The sequence below is a fragment of the Macaca nemestrina genome, chromosome 12, assembly GCF_043159975.1.
Source record: "Macaca nemestrina isolate mMacNem1 chromosome 12, mMacNem.hap1, whole genome shotgun sequence".
In the NCBI taxonomy this organism is placed as follows: Eukaryota; Metazoa; Chordata; class Mammalia; order Primates; family Cercopithecidae; genus Macaca; species Macaca nemestrina.
Window position 1 is genome coordinate 28,977,124 of NC_092136.1, and position 17,229 is coordinate 28,994,352.

Sequence of the window (17,229 nt, forward strand, 5' to 3'; positions counted from 1 at the left end):
GGCTTCCCAGCAAGCTCTTGCCTTTCTTAATGACTCTAACTCTGCTTGACAATTGATATTACATTTTCCAAAGAGTGGAGGAGTTTACATCGGAGTTAAAAGCAAATTCTCTGGAGCCAAACTATGTCTTGGTTCACATTCTGGGGCTGCCACTTATTAATTACTCCATGGCCTTGGACAAGTTAACTTACCGTCTCTGTGCCTCAGTTTCTTCATGTGTAAAATATTAATAATAATAGCATCTACCTCGCTGGGTTGATATGAGGGTTAAAGGAAATAAGATAGAGAAAGCAAGGATTATGCTAGGAACTGGCTACAGTAAACCCTAAATAAGTATTAAATGTTGTTATTACAATTATTTGCCACAGAAATATCCTTGGAGGTCTCAGAAGCTTGGAAAACACATAGGTTTTTTGGACTCCCCCTACATAATTCCAGTTGTCCATCACAACAGCAAATGCCACAACCTTAGCCGATTTTCTCTGGAGGCTTTTCCAGTTGCACCTGCCCAGATAGTAAGAGGAGCGGCATGGCAATATTCTGAAAGTGCCCCTCTTGTAGCTCAAAGGCAGATACGAGGCTCCATCCCCAGACTGCCCACTTTAGGAAATGCTTTATTTCATGGTTTCCTCCATGTTCCCCCTCCCACCTGAAGATGGGCCCATTTGTTTCTCACTGTCTCTCAGGACTTCCAAGCCCTTTTTACATAAGCCTGCTGCCTGTCCCCTCTTTTAACCATATTTACATTTAGGGGAAAGACCATGATTAGAGGTTGCTTGGGAAAGATTATCTGAAGTTTTCTGCTCTGGCCACCCACATATGCATGCATGGATTCAGCCTGGGGCAGACGAGTCTCTCTTTTTCCCCAAGAACTGCTGAACCCTTCCCCTTCAACTCCAAGGGAAGGACTTAACAGAGGTGAAGTCTAAAACCATGTGAGATGGTGCTCCTTAGAAGCAGCTGGTTGGATCAGGGATGGATTCATGATTCTTGAATCAGATCAATCAGATTCTTGAGGATTTGGAACAAGAAATTCAAAGATGTTAGGCTGTGGTCCATGAATTGGAAGGTTCCTTAGACTCAGACTGGGATAACCTTTTGGGGATCATGTGTACCCAAAGGCAGAGCATTTACAAAGAAGTGTGTGTGTATGAGAGAGAGAGAGAGAGTCAGACAGACTGCTTTTTTGAATGGTTTTCAGTCCAGAGTTCCGAGTCCCTGCAGAATGTCCTGCCCTTGGGTTAAATAATACTCCTGTGTGCACAGGACCTCTCCAACTAGTTCAGGCAAGCATACCACAGGCAGTATGGTGCTTAGAAAGCAGAGCAGTGATTAAAAGCTCTTGGGCAAGAGACTAGACAAAACTAGGTTTGAATGCTGTCTCTACCATTTTCTGGTTGAGCAAGCTGCTCAAGTTGCTCAACCTCTCTGAGCTTTAATTTCCTCATCTAGTAAAATGGGGATGATCATATTTACTTCATAAAATTGCTCAGAGGACTACACAAGACAAAGAATATGAAATATTTAGGATGTTGCTTGGCATATAGTCAATGAGCAGTAAATGATAATTTATGTACAGGTTAAGCATCCCAAATCCAAAAATTCAAAATCTTAAACGCCCCCAAATCCAAAACTTTCTGAGCACCCACATAATGCACAAAGGAAGTTCTCATTGGAGCATTTTGGATTTTGGATTTTATGATTTGCGATGCTCAATTGGTAGGTAGGTATAATGCAAATATTCTAAAGTCTGAAAAAACCCTGAAATCTGAAGCACTTCTGGTTCCAAGCATTTTGGATAAGGGATACTCAACCTGTGTTACAATTCATATCTTCTCTTTGAATTGACCTTTTATCATTATGAAATTTCCATGATTCTAAATTGGCAACACTGTTTCTTTTGCTGGTGTCTACGTGGTATATCATTTTCCATTCTTTTATTTTCAATCTTTCTGTGTCCTTATATTCAATGTGTGTCTCTTATAAACAACATCTTGTTTTACTAACTTTGTCTTTTCATCAGAGTGTTTACTTCATACATAATTACTGATATAGTTATGCTTAAGTCTACTAGCTTGCTTTAGGGTATGACCCTTACTCCTAGACTGTGGCCCTTTGGGGAGTCTCATCCAAAGCCCAGGATGTTTGCCAAAGCCCTTCCACCAGTGGGATTTGAACCTCTCAGCATCATGTGGCAGCTGAACTTGGTTCCCGTATTTAGCATCCCAGTAGTTTTCCTTTCTGCTGATTTCCTCTACTTCTCACTGTACGTGCGCATCTTAGGAGTCAGCGAACAACTTGAGGGGAACTTGTGTGCATATTTCTCATTCAGCCCTTCCTATCACTTTACCTTCAAACTCCAGCAGCTCTGGCAGCTTTAAACTCTCCTCTTAGCCTAGTCAGACTGCTGCTTTCTGCTGTTTACTCCCTTGTACCCTCACCCACTCCAGGGACTCGGGGAAATCTTCTCAGGGGAAAAGCCAGGAAGAATGTGAAGCTTTCCTCATGTTTCCTTTCTCTTGGGGATCACAGCCTCTCAGGTCCTGCCTGCACTGGATGTTCTCCAGTTCCTTTGAACAGTTCCTTTATATATTTTGCCCAGCTTTCCTAATTATTTTATAAGGAAAATTAATCTGATACAAGCCATTCCCATATGGCCAGAACCAGAAGCCTAATGCGATTTCCACTTACTGAACCCTTCTCAAAACTGCTCTAGACTAGTCAGCAAAAGTTTCTGTTGGCAGGCAAATGATTTAATCCTTCCTTCAGCCTACAGAGAATGAAATGACCTCATAAGCTGGACCACAAACAAAGCTATCTGAGACATTTAACTGATATCAGACTGAAATTTAAGCACTTGTTAAGAGTTACGCAGTCCTGAGAATATAAAAGAATTCAGAAGTCTATTTGGTTCAAGGTGTTTACATGGCTTAGGATTTCTCTCAAAAGTCATTAGATGCAGGCTAGAATCACCAAGGAAATGAAAAGCCAATCTAATGAGTGACTTAGCGAGAAACGCATACTGCTGAAGATAACTGAAGAACTAGGCAATTGTACGATACAGGAACAAGGGCCCCGAGGTCACTTCTTTTAAGCTATGAAGTCACTGACTAAGCAACCACAAATGGGACCCAGTGTCTCTTAGGGACTCAGACAAGAATCGAGTATGCTCCACCTATAAACTCAAGAATGCTGAGAAGCAACCACCAAAATTACTGGAAGTGATATGGTTTTCTCAGGCGTGGGGAGAAGAATCCACTCAATGTCTGCAGATCTGGGTCTCACACCCAAAGGAAATTTCTGGTAGCGATTTGCCTTGGTTACCTGGAATGGTTATTATCTTCTTTAGTGGGTATTTTTTCAACCCTGGTTCATCAGTCAGGGCTAGTCAGAGGACAAAGGCCACATCAATTATTTTAACAGAGATAATTTAATATATGAATTATTAATCAGAAATTGGACAAATAAAATGGCAAAGAGGGGACCCAGAGGAATCACAGAGGTGGTAACTACAAGAAGCAACTACCACCCTTAGAACTGGGGAAACAAAAAGAAGTGTTAGGGGTTATTGAAATTTAAAAAATTAGAGGAGGAGCCCCAGAGGGCTTCAGAATTCTGAGGACGGGTCCCAGGCTGGACAGTGCTTGCATCTCTTAAGGGGAGATGTTGAGGCTGGTTCTGGGAATGTGGATAAACTGCGAACAGTAACTCAACACTGCTGCTGCACCCAGCTGTCTGTGCCAGGTAATGTGGACAAAAACAGGATGAGTCCAATTCTTCTCCCTCCACCAGTACCCCAGGCTCCCTCTAGTGCCCTCCATTAGCAGAACCTACCAGGGACCCAGCTGACAAAGCAGCAAGGTGGTTTGCAGAATCCCAGCCACAGCAACACACAAAAAGGAAAAGGCTCGAAACTGAGAGACAATAGCTCACCAACACTTCAGGAAAGTTTAGATTTAAGGGTAGAAATATTTAAAAGAAACAAAACTATAGCATTAATATTTTATGTTAGGAAGGAATATGTGCCTATTTGGTGTTTCAGAATGTGATATTGAAGAGAATAAAACCCATTAGAGTGCAGTTTTACAACTCCACTTTAAAATGTATAATTGAGAATTAATTTAGACTTGTGATTTTTTAAATGGTGACATCTAAGTTTAGGTACAGTATAAAAACATTGAAGAGGACTTAGATTTCTCTTTTAAGCTAAATTTATTAGCTTCTATAAGAGTTTAAAATTTGGGATGATTTTGCTTGTGGTCAGAACAACCAAAGTAGTTACAAAATAAACATATTAAATTTCTAAATTTGTTTAAAAATGTCTGAAGTGCTGAGCTATGCTTGTAAATAAGAGCAAGCATTATTCAAACCCTCCTGCAAAGTTACTGCCATGATCTGCTAGACATAAAATAGAATAAAATTTGTAAGCTGAATTTAAAAGCATAAAAAATGTTTAAACTTTGCATCTGAAATGGAATATTGATTCTAAAGACGAAATTATGTTATGTATTAAATTAAATATAAACATTAAATTATTACTTTTCAAAGACAAATTTTAACATAAGTTTTTTTAAAAAGCCCCAAAATCTTTTCTACATAGGAAATTTACTGTCCAGGATACCAGAGTCCCCTACCCCCACTCCCTATGCCATGAGGTTTTCTAGAAATGGTTGCAGAAAAGCAAGAGATGCAGCTTTGTTCCTCAGCTTTTCTAGAAACCCCAGAACATCTCTTACCTTGTAGCAAGCTGAGGAGATTACGCCCCTGGCTTAGTTATTCTTCATTTTCTATCAGGCTAGGGTACCTCCTAGAATAGAAGGGGATGACCACTGGACTTGTGGTAAACCTGGGGTCAAGTCCCAGCTCCACTGCTTAAAAGACCCAACGCTCAGTTTGCTCATCTGCAGAATGGGGGTGATACCTGCCTTGCAAGGTTGTTGTGAGGAACAGCATAGTACTCGGCCCTCATGCTGGATTCCTGAATGCAGAGAGGGTTGGGGCAAGGAGGCTCTTGCCTGAGCTCACTGGCCTGGGACACTCCCTCTTCTTGGCAGGACAGTTTCTTCAAAGAGATGGCCCTATGGCAAACAACAGGTGCTCTCACTGTCCTCAGGATTGCCAGGTCCCAAAGCAATCTCTTACCACAGACAGAAAGAGGGCAGGCCAAGAGAAAGAGCTGACTCTGGAGCAAAACATCAGCCCCGTGAACAGGGTTAGCTCTCTGCAGGGAAGTGGCAGACATTGGCTGGAGCAAAAGGGAGGAGTTGCAAGAAGGGCTCAGACTCCCACCTGTGTTCACTGGGTCACCTGGGCACACAGCCTCAGTTGGAACATGCTTGGAGAGAGCTGCATGGGGAAGATCCCTACCTGGAGAAAAAGGAGAGAGGTGGCGTCCTTTCTGCACATACCTGGGAGGGGCGGGGTGGAGATCAGAATTATACCATCCCATTCATTTATTCAATGCACATGACTTAGAAGCTTCTCTGTATTGTGAGGCCCTAAGCCTGCAAATATAAATCCTACACATTCTTGCCTTCCTGGCTTAAGCCCCTGAGAATGTATAGAGGTTGAAGTGACTGCTTCTATCTGGAGAAGCGGTGGGGAGGCCCCCAGGGAGAGGGAACAGTGGGAGCATGGCAGGGGGTATGGAGATGGAAGGCAGCTTCCTGGGACCATGAACAGCCCTGGTGAAGCAGTTGGTCTCCAACTCGAGGGAGTCAAAGAGCAGCCAATGAGGCCGGGAAGGTAGGTGGGGCCGGCTTGTGAAGGACCTTGAAGTCAAGTTCAGGTGTATGGATTATATTGAAAGCCAAGGAAAAGTTTTAAGCAGGGGTTGCACCTTAGATCAAATGGAAATGTCCATAAGGGAGAGATGGAGTCTGTACACAAATACAGAAAGCACGTACCAAGTTGTGCAAGTCCAGACCAGGGATGGTGAGGGCCTGACAGAAGGCAATGAGGCAATTAGAGATTGGAGCCTGGGACTACAGAATCATGGTCTCTGTGGGAGTCTAGGCCATGGTGGGTGGAGGTCAGGCTATAAGGTCCCCAGGCCATGTCACCTAGTCTCCCCTGTACACTGAGACCAGCACTTGTATGCTGCAGTTTCATCTTACCAGGCTCCCAGGTACATCCCATGACTGGCCTTTCTCCCGCTGGGAGAGAGATTTCAGCAGAGGCGGCAGCAGAGCAGTACCCACAGAAATCTTCAGTCCAGCTGAGAAGGGATGGAGACAACAGCAAGCATGCCAGGGAGGACACCAGTGCATCTCTGGCCAGCTGAGGGGCTCAAGGCCATTTAAGGACTTTCAGAAGAGCTTCAGCCAACTTACCACTGCTCCTTAGCATGAAGGCAGGCTGAGCCCCTGGGGTGGACACTTTTTGTCCATCTTGCTTTCCTTCTCTTTTCCCATCGGATTCCACTGGGCCAGAAGACAAGGAGTTTCCTGAGTAGCTAAGCTGGTCTTTCAGGAGCTTGCCACCTACAAAGAGTAATCAGTAGAAGCAGCAAAAACTAAGGATTATGTGGTAATCATCATTCTGTGGGGCAGAATAATGACTCCCCCTCCCCCATCAAGGATGTCCACATCCTAATCCACAGTACCTGCGATGTATCCTACAAGGCAAAAGAGACTTTGCAGATGTGATTAAAGACTTTGAGTTGGGAAATAATCCTGGATTATCTGGATGGGCTCAATGTAATCAGCAAGGGTCCTAGGGAGGCTGAATGTAGTTTGGAGTGATGCCATGTGAAAGGGACTCAACCACCATTCACTTTGAAGATGGAGGAAGAAAGCCACAAGCCAAGGAATATGGGCAGCCTCTAAAAGCTGGCAGAGGTAAGGAAACAGATTATCCCTTAAAGCTTCCAGAAAGGAATGCAGCCCTGACACCACCTTGATTTCAGCCCAGTGAGACCCTTGTCAGACTTCCAGTGGATGAACTGGAATAATAAATAAGTTGTTTTGAGCTGCTAAGTCTGTGGTAGTTATGGCAGTGATCGGAAACAAAGTAGATCATAAGGCTGGCTCCTTGTCACTCAGCTCTTGGGTCAGTTGACTTGCAGAGAGACCTCCTTTGGCCATTCTACCCACAGTCATCCTTTCTTCACTCTCCAGTCACTGGCACTTTGCCCTTTCACCCAGTGTTGTTTGGTAGTTGTGATGCTTGTGTTGACCTGATTTCCAGCCTTCCCCACTAGAGTAAGCTCCATGAGAGAAGGCATCTTGGTTATTTGTCCATCACCATATCCCTAGTACCAAGAAAAGTGCCTACACACAATGGAAGCTCCACAAATGTTTGATGGGTAGATGGGTGGATAAATGAATATGATGGTGCACTGCTATGTCATGGGCACACTAATGACATGAAACCTACTGAGACAGAATGCTCAGTGGTTGTTTACCATAGTTATGACCTGCAAAGGCTCAACCAAAACATACACACTCTGCTTTTTCATCCTACAGATGACTAATCAGTCACACCTCCTCAAAGGCTCTTATCAAGCCTTTAGAGATCTCAGACTGTTGCCGTTATAGGCCTCCTAGAAGTATTTATGCAGAGTAAAATATTATAAATGTCCTCTGCCAAACAGAATCAGAGGGGAATGTATGAGATCATCCATGAGTACATATGCTAAGTGTTCCCTCTAGGTCAAATACTCTGGGAAGAAAGGCCAAGCTGGTTTTAGAAAAAGTGTTGGCTTCTCAGACTACTTTCAGTATTTTCTAGCTCCACAATCTGTTTCTCCAGGAAATGAGTGGCCAATCCAGTCCAGGATTGCAAACAAAACCCAGGGAAGACTGGCTGAACTAAGGCTGCTGTCCAACTGTGGAGTGGAGGCAACAGGAAAAGAGATGAGGAGGCAGAAGGGGGGACAGGGAGTTTGAGGGAAGGATGCATCAAGATCTAATTTGAGGGGAAAAAAAAGATCTACTTTGACTGCTATACTTGCAAATTCAATCAAGACACCCTTGGGGCACCCAGCAAGGACAAAATGTTGTTTATTGAATTCGTTTTGGAAACAGACGACATGAAAGGTTTCTGTGAGCTCACTCGAAGAGTCATGATTGCTTCCTGTCATCCAATGTCAACCATAGGAAAATCCTAGCATAAATAATGAAAACGAATCTAGGAGAGAAAAAGTGGTTAAAAACACCTCAGCTATCACTCTTCCAATAGCCCTCTGATAGCTAACATGATCATAAACATCAATAAAATTTTTATAGGTAAGGTCTATTTACTGCACAAATATCAAGTGTGTACATCGATGGTAAAGTTGTAAACTGGATAACAGTCATCAGCAATTAAGTATACTGGGTCTGACACCCCCATTCTCATTTTAAGAGCTTATATATTTAATTGATGACTGCTCTCCTCATCAGGGACATTTAAGACATGGAAAAGGCATTTATATACACACGCACACATGCACATGTGATTAACCTTACAAACTGAAAAAGTAAGCCCAAGCATGATTAATTAATTTGCCTGGATCAATAAATACTAGTCTCAAATGTTAAGTGTACTAATAAGGACAGAAGCTATCAGTTACATAAATCATCATGTTGCTACCTACTGATGTTCCATTTGCTAATGCATGTTAGTCAATCTGTAGACTTGATCCAACACATACACAGAGATGATTTTTTTTTTGTTTGAAATTCTCAGCCGATCAGCAGATCTCTTTTGGACATTTCTCTCCCATCATTCTTAGAATGAAATTGAAATAACTCTTAAATTTCTAAATTCCCAGCCATCAAGAGCACAATTCTGATCATATTTCAAATCTTCAGCCAGAAGGGAAATGCCATCAAGAGTTAAATGAGAAGGTCTCATCCCCATGGCAGCTTAGACTGATCTTCACCTTCTCCCAGCACCCTCTTGCCATATTGGAAGCCAAGGTGGCTCATCTCTTTGAGATTTCATAAACATCAACAGGAAGGGTCAGAGGAGGAGCCTTGTCTTTTTTCCTGGAGCTGTTATCAGTGAGACAGACAACTACAAAGAAGAGGATAGGAATTCAAGGTGGATAAAAGCCCCCAGACCTGGAGGGAGCAGTAGAAGGATGCAGCACCGTGCCATGGCCTGCAGCCCCCAAGTGCTTCACGTGTTAGAAATTCCGGGCATTTCTTTAACCACAGGGAATAAACATCCTTCCAAAAGGTCCTGCCTACATCTCCCCTCTCTCCCCGCGTTGTAAAGCATAGAAACATTCCATTTTCCATGCTTCCTGGAAGAACCCTCTGCCCATGAGGCAAACTGGGTCTCCCCACCCCAATGCAGCTTTTTCCAGAAACCATGAAATTTACAAATTTACACAGGCCACTGTGGATTCAAGTCCAGCTGCTTCTAGAGCTCTGTGACATAAGAGCTCTGTGCACCATAGATCTCTTTATCCTGAACCACTTCCAGTCTCTTTTCCCAGGAGCTCTGCTTGTGATTTTAGTATGAAGACTCACCCCAATGGAAATGAACAGTGCAAGATCCCACGTGCAAAATTTGCAAACTTTTTTTTGAAACAACACACATTTTAAAAATTCAAGTCAAATCCAGGTACAGGCTAGTTGGTTGGTATCAGTTGGCCCCTCACACCCACCATAGGAAAGCATGATAAGAAAGTCCGTTTCTGAAATGAGAGAGACAAGAGGCATCTGGGGGTGAGTTCCTTGAGCTTGAGAGGAAGCCGAAGAGGGAAATGCTGAGGCTCAATAAAAGACAGGGCAGCTCCAGCCTCACAGCCCCTCTGGGTCAAAAGCCAAAGGCCTCTGTGCAAGCAGCACATAGGATATGGATGTAGGTGAGGACACATCCTTACCCACCAGAGGGGTAACTTTCCCAGCAATTCTGAAACTAAAATAAGGCAGGCACATTCCCAGAGCCCTGCTGAGTAGGGGCTGCAGGCTATTTTCACTCTACACAAAATGGGGGAGAGGAGTTCCCTCTTCACTAATTTTTCACTCATAACCCACCGCATCACAAGGAACCTAAAGGGGAACTCCAAAGGCCAACACATCCTTGGTGGTTGTACGTGTGGTCCTGACAACCTCCTGCTCCAGAAATGCCAGAAGTACTGGATATGTCATTGGGAACATTAGGCAGTCCAACATGGGAGGAGGAAAGGCCCAGAGATGAGGATCTGAGTCAGGCTGGCAAGGCTGGAGTCAGAAAGTGACCATTAGGCAATTGGTCACTACAATTGGTGGCTACAAAGAACAGGTCACAGTCACCAAAATGAACAGGTTTACAACAACGGTTTCCCCTTAAGGCATTTTGACCAGGACAGTACCCTAAAAGAAATAAGGCAGCATTGCATAAAGCAAGAGGCCCCTCAGTAATCCATGGAGATGGAGGTGTCCTCATCCTGGTTGCAAAACAGGAGGTGGAAAGGCCTGGGGGTGGCGACTCAGCTGAGGGAAGCACAGTTCAGCTCTGAGCCCTCCTGGCTGCCCCCGGCCCCCTCCTCCAGTCCGTCAGGGCTATCGGTGATGTTGGGCTCGCTGGAGCACTGCCGGTGGGGTGGGGGGAAGCTGGGTGGCAGGAGAAGGCACTTGTCCTCACTGCTAGCCTCCTCCCCCAGGCCTGAGTGCATCATGGTGGCCATGGCCAGCAGCTGGATGTCCGAGTGGGCATTGGCCACCGTGTGCCGCCGCACACTGCCACACTTCTCCAGGTAGGCTTCCCCCTCCTGCTCCGTCAGTGGGGTCAAGACCATCTCATTCAGTGGCCGGCTGACTGCGGTTATCGGGGAAGCATAGTTCAGGACAGTCACCTTGGGCCGGACCCTGGAGTGCCGCCTGGCTGCAAGAGAAGAATCAGCAAAGACTGTTATTGGGGAGAGGGTACTGGTGCTCAAAAGCTCCTAATCCAAATGGGGGAAAAGAACAAGGTGGTGGCTCAACCTTTAGGAGCAGCTCTTAGGTGCATCCCTGCTACAATGCAAGGGAGGAATTTGGTGATACCTAAATGTTTCTCTTACAACTTTACCTGTTTATGCCAGATCCTGCCCATAACCAACCCTACCCCACATATTAGCTGGTCACCAACAGACTTTCCTTGACAGATAAGGGTCAAGGGAATCTGGTGTGTTTCTCAGCTGCTGCCTGAGCTTCAGCGGTTTTGCCCTAAAATTCCCTTTCAAACAATGTCCCCTGAGGACCCGGGCATGGGATGGCCAGCTTCCAAAGGAAGCACCTGGCTTCCAGAGGAAGAGATAACTGGGGAGTTACCTCAGTTGTCAAACCCAAGGTAGCAGGACTGTCTTGCAAATCATAGGGAACCAGGGCTGTCAATGACCCTCATCTCCCACCAGGTCAAGGGTCTCAGACCTACGTTCTGTTCAAGTCAATTCTCCTGGACTCAGTCTTTAGCATCACCAAAGAACAGGCTAGGTTCCATGGACACCCCAAGGAGGCAGACACGGGAAGACTGGGCACTAATTATAAAACTGCTGCTTTTTGGTTTTGAGACAGTTTGGCTCTTGTTACCCAGACTGGAGTGCAATGGTGTCATCTCAGCTCACTGCAACCTCCGCTTCCCAGGTTCAAGTGATTCTCCCGCCTCAGCCTCCCGAGTTGCTGGGACTACAGGCACCCACCACCATACCCAGCTAATTTTTGTATTTTTACTAGAGATGGGGTTTCACTATGTTGGCCAAAGTGATCCTGGACTCCTGACCTCAGGTGATCCACCCGCCTCAGCCTCCCAAAGTGCTGGGATTAAAGGTGTGAGCCACCACGCCCAGCCTACACTGCTGCTTTTGAATTCTCATCATGTTCCAGAAACTGCTAAACCTAGACATTTTATCCTTTGAATCCTCCCCAAAACTGAACCTAATTCATGGTCTAGTATCAGCTTCCACTTTCCAGATGAGAAAACTTGAGTCTCAGAGAGGACGTAGCTTCCCCAAGGTCATATAGATAGAAGGTAGTTTAAGCTGGGACTCAAACAAGGTCGGTCTCTCTCCAGACCCTTGCTCTTCTAGCTGCCCATCCAAGGCCCAGAGATAACTAGGGTAGGTGAAATACCTCAAGGGAAGGACAAGCCAAGTGGAGGTGCTTCGAGGGCTGGAAAAAGCATGCCCATCTGGAGATAGGAAACTTGCGAGGAGGATGTACACGGGAGATGGACCTTTAGGATGGCAGAACTCCCAGCAGCGGGGAAGGGGTGACAGAGTTCTGAGCAATGGCAGCAGCCTGAGAGAGCTGCTGAGACAGGTGCACCATCAGGTCACAGTCTGGCTGGAACAGAGTCCAGGAGACAGTAGAGAGGTGCCCGGGCAGGCAGATGGAAGCACCTGTAGTACATCAGCCAGGTCACAGCAGAGCTGCGGGGACACAGTTAACATCGAAGGTCACAGGGCAGGATGGGCTGTGCTCAGGAAGCTTCCTTGGGCAGAAGTGTGGCAGAATGGGCTGGAGCCAGCAAGGCCAGCAGCGAGGAAAGCCAGGGAGAAGGTTCGGGTATTATGTTCTCTAATAAATATGGATTGCATGTGAAAAAAGGTAATGCTAACATCAGAGTCAAAGTGAGAGGTGATGAGGAAAGGAAGTAGAGTTGTGGTGATATGGGTAAAGTGAGGATGACCGCTGGAGACACCACAGAGATACTACAGAACCCCACAACTAAGCGATCCTGGGAGCGGGGCAGGGAGGAGGAGCTGTGGGACGGAAGGAGGGAACAGCAGACTTGTGGGAGGGGCGAGGGATGGGGAAGATGCAGAGGAGGCAGCTCGTGAGACCCAGTGCCGGGGCCTGGCCACATCGCATCTGAGATGCTGAAGGGGCAACCTCCACGGGCAGACAGACATGCAGTTTTGAGCTGGGAAAAGAAATTTCTATCTAAAGACAGAAATTTGGTCATTTTCAAATAATATTTAAGGACAGTGAGAAATGTTGATAATATTTGGTAACAAAAGCAGAATATAAACAACAGTATTATATGCATTTTATCCCTTTTTAAGCCAAACTGGGGTTATACTGGGTGCTATATTCACCCACCACACTTATGTATAAAAACTGGGAAAGGCTACATCAATTATCATCTCTGGGTAAAGGTATTACCCAGTGATTTTTAAAATTTCTTTATCTTTTCATTGATATGTCTTTAAAATTTTCATTCCATATGTGGGCATTTCTTTTACGACAAGAAGAAAACATTTTAGGATATGAAAATCAAAGTCCTCTGGAAATTAGTAATGGCTGGGGCCCTCCGAGTGAACGTGACCTCTCTGAAAATGAAGATGGGGTAAAGGACTAAATTATTCTCGTGTGTGCACCTGTGCTGGGTGGATAAAATGAGAGGAGCTAACAGCACTACTTTCAGAGGGGCTAAAGTATTAACAGCTAACACACAGGATAGCACTTCAGAGCGTTGGGTGCTGATCTGAGCATCTTGTATCTATGAACTAATTATCAACCTAATGAAGTGGGTACTGTTATCACCACTGTCACTTTACAGATGGGGAAATTAAAGCACAGAAGAGGTTAAATAACTTGTTCCACATTACAAAGAAGAGGCAGAGCTGGGACTGGAGCACAGATGGCAGCCTCCAAAAACCAGGTGAGCCTCATTGCCTTTCCAGAAGGAAGGAAACCCTACGGTGGGTCAGAGAGGCAGGAGAAGAACCAAAACACTCAGGTAACCAAAGCCTGGGGAGTAGAGTCCCAAGAGAGGAAGCAAATCTGACAGCAACACCCCAGCTCCCAGGGCCTCTGCTCTCCCACCTTCACACAGGCTGCGCCAGGGCAGAAACCTGCACAGAGTTTGAAATAGAATAAGCACCATGACAAGGCGGGGTCCCTTGGTCCCAGAGAAGTCCCCCAACCCATGCTCCTCTCAAGGCAGTGCTGCTTCCTCTGCCACCTAGGCCCGGTATCATGTTAGGAGCTGGATGGCTCTGGACCTGAGAGAGGCGGAGGCATGGGACAGTCCAGCCACTGCAGCTGGTCTGGCCTGGGGGAGAGTGAATTTGAAGGCACGGCCATGGGAGAAACACAGCTTCAGAGGGCTGGGGGATGGGGGGGTTCTGTTCTGGGCCTCTTCTTTTCAGCCTCCCTTTCTGCCAGAGCACACCTCTCCCCAGCTTCCCATTCACACACCCAATTTCACCTGTCCCTGCCTTCCACAGTGCCTATATCTCTGACACCCTGAAGACCCAAGAGAAAGGTGTTCCCTCTGCCATCCAGGCAGGACAATGCAGTGGGGAGAAAGGGAGCGGGGCCGATGGTATCAGTATTCCCACCACACTTGGACAGGAGGGGGAACACCCCACTTTCCAAGAGGAAAGCAAACCATGCTGTTCACAGACTGGCCGTGGGGACATGTGGCTCATGCTGCTTTAGTTTACTCTCTGCTCTTGCAGTGGATCTGGAGGGCCCTAGACACGTGTGTCAGCCACTTCCAGACCCATGCTCCCGGAAGGAGATCACAGCAAGACCTGCCCACATCCATGTGCAAAGCTCACAGCAGCTCCTGTCATCAGACTGTTGTGTGTGTGTATAAATAATGAAGATAATAAAATTCTAACCCTTTGGACTAAATCTTGAGTCTACTGGCTCAGAAGCCCGAGGGGCCTATTTGGTGGTAACAACAATTTTTCAAAATTAAAGGATAATACGTAGAATTTAGAATGTACAGTGTGTTCCCACCCAGGATCTCGCTGTTTAGTCCCAATCTCCCTCCAAAACAGAGTTGTTCTCAGTATGCCCACTGCACAGATGAGGAAGACTGAGGATCAGCCCCAGTTCTCTTAGGTTCCAGATGGCAGCGCCCAAACTTTCCCCACTACATGCTGCTGTGTCTCAGGGGACTGCTGCTGCCCTCAGAAGACATGTCCCTGGAAGCGGGCCCCCCCCCCACTAAAGTCAAGTAACAGCAAACACTGCCCCCCAGCAGGTACTAGACAAGTAGCTGACACTGGCTCCCCTCTTTGGAGATAAGAGACAAAACGCCAAGGAGCAACCAAGAAGAAAGCATCTACGCCAGGCACTGGCAGCAGTTCTTTGTGAAGCATGGACGCTCCTACTCTCCAAGTTACACATTTCTAAAATGTTTCCACATTCTTATAACCTGCATTACTTTTATGATCTCCAAAATCAATAACTATAAAACAGAAGCACCAGAAGAGTTCAAAGCAGCAAGGATCCCACTGAAAAACTGTCCTTAAAAAAAAACGCCCTTGAGAACAATTCATTTCTCTCTCACTGCTGATAGAAGTACACACTTTAGATTGCTGTTGGGAAACCCATGTTGGGACCTGAACCCTACAGCCAGCCTAGCAGGAGATGGGAAAAGACCTATCTGGGGAGCATTTGCTGCATGCAGATGTCTGGGCTCCTGAGACAGGGTACCCACCTGCCAGGAGGGGTTTGTGCAAAGGGTAGGGCAAAAGAGGCAGACAGTAGCAACATTATTTCTATTGTTGCTAGAGATTTCGATAATTTTTTTTGTTTGTTTTGAGATGGAGTCTCACTCTGTCGCCCAGGCTGGAGTGCAGTGGCGCGATCTCAGCTCACTGCAAGCGCCACCTACTGGGTTCACACCATTCTCCTGCCTTAGCCTCTCGAGTAGCTGGGATTACAGGCGCCCACCACCACGCCCGCCTAATTTTTTGTATTTTTCGTAGAGACGGGGTTTCACCGTGTTAGCCAGGATGGTCTCCATCTCCTGACCTCGTGATCTGCCTGCCTCGGCCTCCCAAAGTGCTGGGATTACAGGCATGAGCCACCGCGCCCGGCCTCGATAATGCTTTATAAGAGTATGGGGGACTCCTCTCTTTGGGGAAGGGGTATCTGGAAAGATACAGTATTAATGTTAGATTTTACAACATGGCTGAAACTTGGAAGAAAGGCTGGGACCAGAGAGGACAGAGGGTAAATCAAGGGAACGGGAAATCTACTTGCATGGCAGACACATGCAGCATCTTTGGAAGAAATGAGAATTTATCTGATGATTTCCGCAGGTCGCAACCCACTGGGATGAGCCAGGGAAAGGTGTCTCCAATGGTCCTTGGAGGGCCCAGGCAGCAAACAGACAAGAGAAGCCCCTCTGGCTGCTCACGGGTCAAGAGCTGGAGCCAGAGTGAGGGGGGCTGCCCTGGACGAGGAGACCCCAACACCAGCTGTCCCCACCTTCAACAAACACTACTTCCTGTGCATGCAAAATGCTGCACTAGCTACAGAGAAGAAAAGAACATAAATCTGATGTGGGGCCCCCAACAGGGGCTTGAGCCCAGCACACTTATGTACCTCCATGCATGTATGTTCACATGTCAGGGGAAAGAGTTCTTAGGAGCAACTATTTACTGAGCATCTACGGTATGTATCAGAAAGGATGTGCTCCACTGATGGCTTCTAACCGCTTTGCAGAAGAACCTGAAGTTGAGATGTGAAATAACTACAGTCACAGTTAGTGATGAAACCAGGACTCAAACCCAGAGCGGACAGCACAGGCCCAGCTCATGACCCCCACACACAAATAACTGTCAGAACAGGTCGGTGTGGCAAATGTCAGGTCGGAGATACAGATGACAGCACCCTGGAAATTCAGAGGAGAAGGAAGAGAAGTCACAAAGTCTATTTCAGATGGGCTGTGCTTCTCTAGGCTTGACTTACAGACTGAACCACTCACTCACAGGAGAGGTCTGTGCCAGGTCCTGGGATACAAAATCCCTGCTCTCAACGAGCAAGCTCAGTGTAAGGGAGAGGCTGAGAAACAGAACATGGCAATAGAGCCACGTTCTGGCAAGGCCAAGGATGTGGTCTGGGATCCAGGGGAGGGACTGGGGAGGTACACATAACCTCCCCGCAGAGCGATTTCACAGGGGCCAGGCTGCCTTTAGCTGGGGTCCATAACATAGCAGGCAGCTCTACCTGGCCCCTCCCTGAGACAGGACAGCTTCTTCCTCCTGCTGGCCCTGAATAGGAGGACAGGGCCTCTGTGCTCAGCCTTCTGTGGCTCAGAAGTTGCTCCAGGCCACACAGCTGAGCCCCAGCTCTTGTGGTTTCCAAGGCCCTGCTCTCTCCACAGTTGCCTCAGCCTCTCTCTCCCTGCTGATGACTCACCAGAGAGGCTACAGCTCTTCCTTCTGCTTTCTGGGTGGAATGTTTTCATTCCCAAGATTGGGTGTGGGCAGAGCCAGGACCAAAGGGACCACAAGGCTGTGTTGAGTCCCCCGAGCAGACAGCGTTTCCTTGCTAAGTTCCCGCCAGACTCCAGAGCCAAGCCTCA

At 46.6% G+C, this 17,229-nt stretch overlaps 1 protein-coding gene across 15 annotated transcripts in view; it reads right to left on the reverse strand.

The window, feature by feature from the left end:
• Positions 1 to 7,985: 7,985 nt before the first annotated feature.
• The window catches only part of LOC105471570 (proline rich 5 like), a 175,472-nt gene continuing 166,228 nt past the window's right edge, over positions 7,986 to 17,229 (reverse strand). For 10 of the 15 annotated variants that reach the window (XM_011724118.3, XM_011724113.3, XM_011724110.2 and 7 more), the window contains one exon: positions 7,986 to 10,800. In XM_011724118.3, the coding sequence (XP_011722420.1) occupies positions 10,406 to 10,800 (395 nt within the window). In that variant the 3' untranslated portion in view covers positions 7,986 to 10,405. The remainder of the gene's footprint in view (positions 10,801 to 17,229) is intronic. The other 5 variants (XR_011610677.1, XR_011610676.1, XR_011610675.1 and 2 more) reach the window with 5 other exon arrangements.